The 11,651-nt window shown below is 34.0% G+C and overlaps 1 protein-coding gene across 1 annotated transcript; it reads left to right on the forward strand.

Moving 5' to 3' along the window:
- The first annotated feature begins 4,677 nt into the window (after positions 1 to 4,677).
- Positions 4,678 to 10,096, forward strand: LOC114762123 (disease resistance-like protein DSC1). Its single transcript, XM_028951581.1, has 4 exons — positions 4,678 to 5,180; positions 5,911 to 6,994; positions 7,130 to 7,429; positions 7,520 to 10,096. The coding sequence occupies exons 1-4, from the start codon at positions 4,678 to 4,680 to the stop codon at positions 10,094 to 10,096; spliced, it is 4,464 nt and encodes a 1,487-aa protein (XP_028807414.1).
- Positions 10,097 to 11,651: the final 1,555 nt, after the last annotated feature.

Raw genomic sequence — 11,651 nt, forward strand, 5'->3', positions numbered from 1 at the left:
CGAAAGAAGAACTATTTGATGTTGCAGAGGCAGAGTTATTCAAACATAAAATGATGATAGGGTCTTATTGGTCTTATCTTCCGCATGTTTAATGTGTTCTGATTGAATAGTAAGGATTTGGAATAATTATTTCTGTTATATATTATAAGTTCCAGCCCACTTATGATTACTTTTGTTCATTATACTCTTCTAGTTCTTAATATAAGATTTATTTAACTAATTTGATTAGATCAAGAAATTCAGGTAAATTAATTAATTATAAAAAATATGACCTGTTTTTCTTAAAGTACCATAATCATCTTTCTTAATATCTTCCCTCCCTCTTCTACTTGATTATAGTTGATGGAGTATCCATCGTGTAACTCAGAAAAAATTGACCAAATATAAAAAATAAGTCTTATATTTAAAATCAAAATCAACTCAATAATTAGATTCTATATTAATGACCAGAGGAGTAATTCCTTTTATTGACTCTGTCTTCTTTGCATGACTGATAAGCTGTCCAGTGGGTGCTTGAAGTGATTATATAATTACTTCTCTTACCATAACTTTGAGCATAATTGTAACTATTTTCATTATTTTGTTACAGAAATGAAATGTGAAGGTGACTCAGGTACTCATGCAGGCCATACATCTGAGTTCTTTGCACTCGAAAAAGCTAAGACTTTGATCTCATGAAGCTGCTTGTTTTGATTTATTGATATCTCTGGAGATTCGTTTATAATTATGAGTAGTGAATTGTGGTTTTTAATATCCTCCAGTACGCACAGTGCTATTCTCTTTGATAAAATGACTTGTATTAATTAGCTATTATAGAATGAACTGCGCTTTCCTCCGGAAAAAAAAAAAAATGTTGCATATTTTGTTGGTGCATCCGAAAAATGCCACGGTGGACTGGAATGTGCTTCCAATTGGAAAAGATCCCTCATCATATGTTTAATTATTAAATAAAAATAGTATTTGATTAAATATGTATTTCATATAATAAAATATTATATAATTAATAATTTTTTAAAAAATAATTCAATAATAAAAAAAATTTCTGCATTTATATGATATTTAATAATCATTGCGGCATAACTCAGAAAGAGAAATATAATCACTCATAACCCAGCTTCTTTTGTTCATTAAAAATTCAGCTAAAGTGTACATTCCGTTTTTTTATCTTTATATAATGTTTTATCTTGGTGTCTTAACTTTAAGAAAACATATTTTTAATTTTTTTAATTCTTAAATCATTAACCTATGATTTTTATAATAATTATAGTTGCTTTGAAAATTAAATTTAATATGTTAATATTTGAGAATATTTTATCAACACTTAAGATCTCAATAACATCATTTTTTATTAATAAATTTAGGGTTAAAAGACTAAAAATATGTTTTTTAAAGTTAAAATACTAAATTAAAACATTATATAAAGTTGAAGGACTTAATGTATTTTTTAGTATTAAAATTTTTTTTTGTCTGATAGAAACAAAAAATGTCTACCTGGACCATCCCTTTGAGTTCACTGCACTTTGTACAAATTGATACTTGATCTCATGAAACATTTATTTTGCTTTATAAATTAATATCCCCAAGGATTTAGTTACTCTTTTGTTTAATTAAAGGTTTTTATTTACCAAGTACTCATTACACTTTTTTTTTTAAATTCTTATTTCCTATATAAATGGACCAACTGGGCAGTTGGGCCAAAAACAAATCTGTGGGCAAACAAATGTGTAAGCCGAATTTTTGTTAGGAAAAGCTCGCTATTTTCCCGAGTCACGTAGAAATTTTGAACATTTTACTCTTCTAATGTTTTTTTTTTGTAAACAAGAAATTGTTTACTATTTATAAGTTATATTATTAAATTTTGGGTTAATATTACATTATTTGCAAGATTTAAAAAAAATGTTGCGAAATAAGCAATTTTTCTTACAGATTTTGTAAGTTATTTTTTTGCAACGTGTGTTTTGTTCAACTGATAGAGGGCAAAGTCATTTTTTATGTATTTTTTTAAACTCATATGAGTAATATTTAGTGCTATCAACAAATAACATTTTTACATTATTGTTGGATGTAAATAATTAAATCACATTTGCTGGGCTAAAGGCGGTTGGGGGGAAAAAGTCAATGATAAAAATTTGTGTTGTTTGCTTTGAGTTTGCCAAAAAGGAAAAATTACCTATTTTAGGGATGATAACTGAATAATTGATGTAGTGAATTGAATTCATGCATTATTAGATATAAATATTCATAGCCAAAAAAATTATTAGATATAAATATTAATAATTCTTTTGACATGATTTTTTTTAATTCATATTATTCCATCCCAAGAATTACTTAAGGCGTATTAAGTCTTTTTTTTTCTTATTGAGTAAAATGTTTCAAGCCTTTTTTCATCACCATGTTTGTTGCATGGATTTTAACTTGTGTTTGTAATATATTTTCAATATTAATGGTGAAGTTTACTTTAATTTTTTTTTTCCAGAGAGTAATTATACATAATATAAATACAAAATTACATTAAAAAAATGATAAATTTGTGTTCATATCTAACATTAAAAAATAATAAAAATTTACAAATCTCAATAACAAATTTAACCGTAACAACACAGTGAATTTAGTAGCAACGTTTTATTTATTTATTTTTGTAGAAAATATTTTAAAAGTAATTTAATAAGGGACAATAACAAATAAAGACTCTTAAATTATCAAAATTACAAAAAAGTAACCTAAATAAGCAAAATTATTATAAGGGACCCGATCCAATATTGCAAATATAAAATCTTAGCTAAATGTCTGAAATGCTCCTCAGCCAAGTTGTAATTTGGTTTACTGAAGTTGTCATTCGCTAAAGTAAACTTATTATTTCCTATAGTCAACTTGGCATTTGGCATACCCTCAGCTAAGTTGTGATTTGGTCTACTAAAATTGTTATTTGCTAAAGTAAACTTGTTATTTCCCATAGTCAATTTGTTATTTGGCATACCCTTAGCTAAATTGTGATTTGGTCTACTGAAACTGTTATTCCCTAAAATGAATTTGTCATTTCCTATAGTCAACTTGTCATTTGACTGAAAGGCATTTCAGACATTTCACTAAGATTTCATATTTCCAATATGAGATCGGATCCCTTATTGTAATTTTACTTTTTTAGGTGACCTCTTTATAATATTGATAATTTAGGAGTCTTTATTTGTTATTTTCCCATTTAATAATTTTAGAAATTTGCTTTTTTTAATTCAAAAATAACAAAAATAAAATAACCGAAATGCCCAGAGTGAATTTTCCCTCCCCTTCCTCGCTCCTTCTTCCTTTACGTTCCCGCTCAGACAGAAGCGCTGCCAAAAGTTCTTCCCCATACCGTTCATGCCATGCTTTCCGAAACCACAAATCCAGCAAGAAAAATGAAAATCGAAATACACAACTGTTGAAACAAATATGAAAATAACGGAGATGAAAACGAAAATTTACCAGTGCTGGCAAAAGTGAAAATAATAATCTCTGACAACAGAGGCAATGGGAGATTGCTCATGCAGCAGGAATCATCACCAGAGATGACGAAAATGAGGCGGAGGAGAAAATCGTTGCGGCCTAAGAATCTTGGGTGACGGCGGAAGTTGAAGAGAGGGATGGAGGTGACGGAAGGCGACGGCACGGCAGAGCATTAGGCGTAGTTGTGAGGAAGGTTGGCGAGGAGAATCTGGACGTCCGGCGATGAACCTAGATCTGATGGGGTGCGAGGAATGCTGGCCGCGAGGAAGGTTGGTGAGATTCTTGTCGCTCGACAATGAAGCGGGGGGGAGGGGGTTGGTGGGTGATGCGTCGGGACCGACAAGACAATGAACGCAGGGCGTGAGGATATTTTTGGAAATTTGATGTTTTCTGGCATGTGGGCGTGGTGCTGTTCATTTTTGAACGGTATGATCACTCCCACAGATCATGGAATCTTCATCGATTCTAAAATCCACATCCCGACTTGAAAAGACTAACCAAACGGGCTTACCGTTGGAATGGAAAGACCATTCCCATTCTTTAGCTTATCAACAGTTGAACCAAACGGTCAGTTAATAGTTAACCGTCTACATTATTGACAAAGTTTTGGAAATTGGAATTCCTTGCCGAATCTCTGGAAGTAGTAGTGCCTTAAAAGTCTAATTCCAAGATACTGAGTGAATATCTTATTTACTCTATGATTGATGAAGTCTTCAGTGCTTCTATTTATATAAATGATGATAGAAGATGGAATTGTTCACGTGATAGTTATTAGCAGCAGTGAGGTGGTGCGGATGCTCTTTTATTCTGTTCAAGAGTCTCTTTTGTTCTGTATTGATGATTGTCCTTTCCCCCCCGAAAGGCGTCTGGATTTATTTGACCTACAAAACACGTTAATCTTTAAATAATGATTATCATTGGCATTCGTTTAATTCCACTTTGTCTAAACTATTACGTATTTAACCAGATTAAAAAACTGCAATTGATGGCTTTTTCTTTTTCTTTTGTCTTTTTTAATGACCTTAACTTGGTGAGCTTTAGTCAAATATAAATATTGCACGGTTATTGGTTTAGGTGTAAAATCCTCCATTCCTGAAAGTTTCATATCTTCAGTATATGTTCATTTGGCTGTGAAGAGTTAAAAGTCAGTCAACTCTGATCACTGCCTCACACCTTCATCACCATTACAATATCATGGCTGCTACTGCTGCTTCGTCATCTTCCTCCTCTTCCTCTTCACTTCCTCCCAAGAAACATGATGTGTTTCTTAGTTTCAGAGGCGAGGATACTCGCAGAACGTTCACCAGCCATCTCTTCACTGCTTTGTGCAAAAGGGGAATTCGAACCTACATAGATAATGAGCTCAGAAAAGGGGATGACATCTCAGACTCACTCATCCAGGCAATTAAAGATTCAAGTATAGCTGTGGTGATCTTCTCTGAGAACTATGCCTCCTCAAAATGGTGTTTGAATGAACTTATCCAGATCCTTTGGTGTAAAGAGGTCCAAGGACAGCTTGTTATTCCTGTCTTCTATCAAATCGACCCATCTGATGTGCGCAATCAGAGGCGAACTTACCTGGAGGCATTCGCAAAACATGAAAGAGACTTCAGGCTTAATCAAGAGAGGGTGAACAAGTGGAGACAAGCTCTTTTTGTAACTGCAAATTTGGCTGGCTGGGACTCTCGAAACTGTAGGTCAGTATAATCTCCTCACCCTTTAAACTGGAGCTTCGATTAATTTGTGCTTAGTTAGTAGTCAGTTAACTGCAGTTTATACTATTATTCTCTTTTCTTTTCTTACCGGCCAGAATTTCGATTTTCCTTGTCCAAGTTTTCATGTGTTAAATATTTAGATCTAGAAAATAATAAAATATATTTATATCATATCAATAATTTTGATGACCGTTTATTTCTAAGAAAAAGCAACAATGAAATCTTGACAGCTTCGCGAGTCATATTTTTCAGGAAAAGTAATGTTGAAGCCATCACATGATACTCATATTTTCTCTTCTTTGATTTGAGTGCCTCTGGAATAATGTCATTGAGATGAGTTTAGGTTGTACCACCTATTTCAAATCAATCGTTAGTGGAGACAACATAGATAGCGATATCATTTTTTTTTTGGACACTTTAATCCATTTACTTTTGCCAACCTCTCTCTGTTTTTTTTTTTTTTACTCTTACAATACGCCCTTTTATCGGAGAAGTTAACGAATGTGCCAACTTACTTGGCAGAGAAAGCTCATGCTGCTTCCGCTCATTGGAATTATTCGATTATCCCTCCTAGATTTTGTATGGTCTTCTTTGAGAGGGAGAGGATAATAGCATTAGACGTGTAATAATATATTGTTTGCTTGATGCAGCCTCTCTTTTACCTTGAAAGATAATACCTTTTTTGTTTTGTTTATCCTTTTTCATATTCTAGGGACGAATCAGAACTCATTCAAAACATTGTCAACCACGTTCAGCAAGAAATCACCCTCAGCTATCCAAACTCATCGATGGGTCTTGTTGGAATTGATGAAAATTGTGATGAGATTGAAAGGTTATTGGAAAAAGTCCCAATGGTTGGCATTTGGGGTATGGGTGGTATAGGCAAGACCACCATGGCTAAGTTTTTATTTACCAAACTCTCCTTCAAATTTGAGAGTTCTTGCTTTTTGGAAAATGTAAGAGAAGAGGTAGAAAAGCAAGGATTGACATACGTACGCAACAACCTTCTGTTTGAGCTACTAAAGGAAGAAAGTTTCCCTCATAGGTCACCTAATGTTGCAAGCAACGCCTCTGCAATGAGAAGATTAAGTTGTAAAAAAGTCTTCATAGTGCTTGACGATGTTAGTAGTTGGAAGCAATTAGAGTATTTAGCTCCATATTGTGAATACTTGGGACAAGGCAGTAAAGTCATCATTACAACAAGGCATAAGCAATTGCTTGTAATTGCAGGAGTTAACGCGATACATGAGGCCCGGCCTTTGAGCGCTCACAAGTCTGTTGAGCTCTTCAACTTCAAAGCCTTCCACTCGTACAATCCAAAAATTGGATATGAATCCCTTTCACAAAAGGTTGTTCATTACGCAAAAGGCATTCCGTTAGTTTTGGTAGTATTGGGCTCATTTCTTCGTTCAAAAACTCCCAAGGAATGGGATAGTGCATTGTCAAAACTAAAGAAGAGCCCCAATGAAGACATTCTACAAGTTCTGAAATTGAGCTTTGATGGATTAAATTTTGAAGAGAAAGAAATGTTTCTAGACATTGCATTTTTCTTGAATGGTGAAGCGAAAGAATATGTGATAACAGTATTAGAAAGCTTTGGTTTCCATGCGAGAATAGGGTTAGAAACCCTTGTAGATAGAACTCTTATAACTATTGATCAAAGCCAAGTACTCATGCATGACTTAGTAAAAGAAATGGGCTATGAAATTGTTCGTCAAGAATGTATTAAAGAACCTGGAAAACGAAGTAGATTATGTGATCCAGAAGAAGTCCATCATGTGTTGAAAAATAATACAGTAAGTAAGAAGCATTATGTTTTTAATTGTGATGTATCACATGGTGAATCATGTGATTGTTACATTAATGCTATTGACTGCTACATTAATATATACTTTTTTCAATTTAATTCTACTTTATATTGTGTTTTTCAGGGAACTGATGCAATTGAAGGTATAGTATTGAATCTGTCCAAGATTAGACATTTACACTTGAGCATTCAAACCTTCAAAAAGATGTCTAATCTAAGATTTATAAAATTCTATTCGGTCAAGGATAGGAGATCTTGTAAGGTGGACCTGTCTTCTGGCCTTGAATTATTATCTGAGCAATTAAGGTACCTTCAATGGGATGATTATCCTTTGGAGTCTCTACCATCTTCATTTTGCCCAGAGAAACTTGTTGAACTTTGCATGCGAAACAGCCAAGTCAAAAAACTTTGGGATGGAGTGCAGGTATATAAATAAGAGAATGTATGTTCAATTTTTAGTCGAAGTTTTGTGGTTTTCTTTCTCATGTAATGTTTTCCTTTTTAATCGTGACAGGATTTTGTGAACTTGAGGGGAATAAACCTTGCAGGATGCAAACATTTGATAGAGCTACCTGATTTTTCGAAGGCACAGAATCTTCAATCGGTGAATCTTGCATCATGCGAAAGTTTGTGTCATGTTCACCCATCTATTTTATCCTTACAAAGACTTGTTACTTTGAATCTCAATAAATGCATTAAACTGAAGAAACTTCGTGGTGAGAATCCTCTACAGTCTCTCGAAGAGGTCCGTCTCAATTGGTGCTTTAGTTTGACAGAATTTTCATTGTCATCAGGACAAATCGCAAGTTTAGAACTAGAAACTACTCGCATTGAGTTATTGGACTCATCAATTGGGCATCTCAGTAAACTTAAACAGTTCAGTCTTGATGGTTCAAGACTGAAGAGTCTTCCAATAAATGAGTTATGCTGTTTAAGATCTCTAGAGGAGCTACGGCTTTCTAATTGTGAACAAGTAATTGACAAACTGAAGCTGCATATGCTGTTTGATGCCTTGCGGTTTTTACAAAAACTACATTTGGATGGGTGTCGGAACTTAACTGAACTTCCTAGTAATATCAAGCATCTTTCAGGGCTAAAAGTTCTTTCTTTGAAGAATTGTGATAGACTACAATCTCTACCAGAGCTTCCACCATCCATCGAAGAATTAGATGCCACCAACTGCCCGTCATTAGAGACAATAACTCTCACTTCTGAGATGGAATATTCATTGTCGCCAGAAGAAGGAACGGTCCCTTCAACACCCTGTTACTCAACTGGGTATCTTATGAAACTTAGAAAGCTTCGCCTTAATGTCTCAAGTCTGATGAATTTTTCAACTGAGCAGTTATGTTATTTGAGATCTCTTAAGGAACTTACTCTTCTTGATTGCGGACTAGTGATTGATAAGTTAAAGTTGCACAAGTTATTTGATGCCTTGTGCTCTTTGGTAGACTTTTATTTGGCAGGATGTGGTAACTTGTATGAACTTCCTGACAACATCAACTCCTTATCATCATTATATTTATTGGGATTGGCAGGAAACAATGTAGAGTACTTGCCTTCTGGTGTCAAGCATCTTCTGAAGCTAGACTACATTTACTTGACCAATTGTAGGAGGCTTCGGTCACTGCCAGGACTTCCCCCATTCACTAGATACGTAAAGGCCACTAATTGCTCATCACTGGACGTTGCATTCCCTTTAACAACTTCTAGGCCGCTACGGAAATATCTGGTGGAGTCCCTCTTTCTTGAAAATTGCTTGAAGTTGAGGGCGCATTCACTTTCCTGTATTGAGGAATATGCTTATTTGTCTTTGAAGCGAGCAGCATATCTCAATCGACCTGGTGCTTTTTGTTACCCAGGAAGAAAAATTCCAGAGTGGGTTAGATATAACCAGGCAACTAAGGCTTCAAGTTTCATAACCCTTGAACTCTCTTCAGCTGTGAACAACTTTTTGGGCCTTGTTTTCTGCTCGGTTCTTCCTCAGTTCCCATCAAACCCAAACTGTCAGAGTTACCTGAAATGCCAAATATATTTTGAAGATGGTGAAGAAGTCAAAGGCGAGGTTGACGATATGTGGATAACAGAGTTAAATTCGCATCATGTTTTTCTATGGTATGATCCAATCTACTCTGTATGGATTTTAAGGGAACTTATAGAAAGAGAGGATGATCAAGGCATTAGAGGTAACCCTAAGCTTTCGTTTGAGTTTTCTGTTGTCTCTTATGATGAGAATTACCGTGCAACCAAACATGATTTGATAGAAGCATGTGGAGTTTGCCCAGTATATGCTTCAGAATATCACAGTTTCCTTCAACGGATGGAATATGGGTTGGATTTGGATAGCCAAAAAAAGAGTGGTTGTGATGATGATGAGCATTCGCTTAGTGGAACTGTGGAATATGCTAGTTTCTCATTGAAGCAAGTATACGGCAATTTTGAAGGAGTATATATTTCTTCGCCTGAAAGGCCGAATACTCCAGTGGGGTTTCTAGACAAAACCACAAATACCCGCTCAGTTTATTTTCAACTTCCACATTTTGATGACTTGTTGGGTTTCATTTTTTGTTTTGTTATTCCTCAATTCTCCGCAAAAGAAAAGGATCGAAGTCACTCAAGCTGTCGGTGCAGCTGGGTATATGAGTTTGATGCCGATAAAAGGCTCTCTGAAAGTCATTATTTTGAAGGCCCCAGAGGATGGCATTATTCGATGACAGAATTGAATTCGGGTAATGCCTTCCAATGGTATGATCCCCTCTTTTGTGAATTCATATTAGATCAAGTTAGAAGAAAAAGAGTTGGGGATGTGGTGTTGCTTTCATTTGAATTTGAGTTTGGTGATTACTTGATTAAAGAATGGGGAATTCGCCCAATATATGCCTCAGAATATAACAGTTTCCTTCAACAAAAGGAATTGAAATTGGGGCTAGGCATGAAGAGACCTCGAGATACTTGTGATGATGAAGAACTGCATGCTCTAACAAAGAAATTGAAGGCATCTTCTATTTATTCTACCAACATTGACGAGTTACTACTCTCACTGTCTGAATTGAATTTGGAATTCGCGAAGGATGGCACCCTACAAAAATAAATTACTATCAATGCTTTAGTGGTAATCTCTCTCTCTAGATTTTATCCATTAATTAGGCTTCAGTTTTGTACACAATTAATGTTAATTTAGGCAACTGAAGATATTATATGCATGCATCTGTGCATGAAAGGGACTATCTGTAAGCAATCTATAGTGAATTATCTTCTTAAAGTATGATTATCTGTTCGTGACAAGTAGAAACTCAACGATGGGTTCGAAGAGTTTTACAAAACAAAATTTGGACGGATGAAAGTAGCAAACGAGCATAGTTGATTTCTTACCGAATGACTATTTTATTTGAGAATTTAAAGCTTTTATTTTTTTGGAGAATGACAATGTTGGATCAGATTGGACATTTAATATCAAACAATTAACTATCGCTACTTAAACTTTCAATTTCTTACTACCCAAGCTTCCAATTTTTACAGCTTTTCACAACTATAAAAGCCCTTATTAGAGATTAGTTTTTAAACTTATTAGTTTTTAAATGAGTCCTCAATTTCCATTCTCCCATTTCATTTCTCGCATGGGGAAGCCTTCTTTCTTTTTGATTGATATAATGGGATTAAAATTTGATTAAGATTAAAAGAACTGTGTCTTACTTGCTCAAGTGAGTAGTCTTGAAAGAAGAACTATTTGATGTTGCAGAGGCAGAGCTATTCAAGCGTAAGCTGATGATAGAGTCTTATTGGTCTATCTTCCCATGTTTAATGTGTTCTGATTGAAAAGTAAGGACTTGGAATAATTATTTCTGTGATATACCATAAGTTCCAGCCCACTTGTGATTACTTTTGTTCATTATAATTCCTTTTATTGGCTCTGTCTTCTCTGCATGACTGATAAGCTGTGCTTGAAGTAATTATATAATTACTCCTCTTACCATAACTTTGAGCAGAATTTTAACTATTTTTATTGTTTTGTTACAGAAATGAAATGTGAAGGTAACTCAGGTACTTATGCAGGCCATTCATCTGAGTTCCCTGCACTCGAAAAAAATTAAGACTTTGATCTCATGAAACATGCTTGTTTTGATTTATTGATATCTCTGAAGATTCGTTTATAATTCTGAGTAGTGAATTGTGGTTTTTAATATCCTCCAGGATGCATAGTGCTATTCTATTTGATAAAATGACTTGTATTAATTGGCTATTATAGAATGACTGCGCTTTCCAAAAACAAATAATGTTGCATGCTTTGTTGGCCCTCTCAAAAAATACGACGTTGGACGGGAATGTGCTTGCTTCTAATTTGAAAAGATTCCTAATCATATGTTTAATTATTAAATAATAATAGTATTCGATTAAATTTGTATTTCAAATAATAAAATGTTCTACAATTAATAATTTTTTAAAAATAATTCAATCACAAAATAGTTTTCTGCATTTATATAATATTTAATAATCATTGCGTCATAACTCAAAAAAAGAAATATAATCACTCATAACCTAGTCTCTTTCGTTCATAAAAAAATTCAACTTTAGTTTCTTATCTTTATATAATGTTTTATCTTGGTCTCTTAATTTAAAAAAATATATTTTTAGTTTATTAATTTTGA

This window comes from Neltuma alba, unplaced genomic scaffold (assembly GCF_004799145.2).
Source record: "Neltuma alba isolate B1F8T4 unplaced genomic scaffold, ASM479914v2 tig00011195_pilon, whole genome shotgun sequence".
Taxonomy (NCBI): domain Eukaryota; kingdom Viridiplantae; phylum Streptophyta; class Magnoliopsida; order Fabales; family Fabaceae; genus Neltuma; species Neltuma alba.

Bases quoted from the DNA above. Each gene is read 5' to 3' on its own strand.
- LOC114762123 (XM_028951581.1), top strand. From the start codon at position 4,678: ATGGCTGCTACTGCTGCTTCGTCATCTTCCTCCTCTTCCTCTTCACTT. The intron at 6,995-7,129 runs GTAAGTAAGAAG...TGTGTTTTTCAG, and splicing joins ATGTGTTGAAAAATAATACA to GGAACTGATGCAATTGAAGG. The intron at 7,430-7,519 runs GTATATAAATAA...TAATCGTGACAG, and splicing joins AACTTTGGGATGGAGTGCAG to GATTTTGTGAACTTGAGGGG.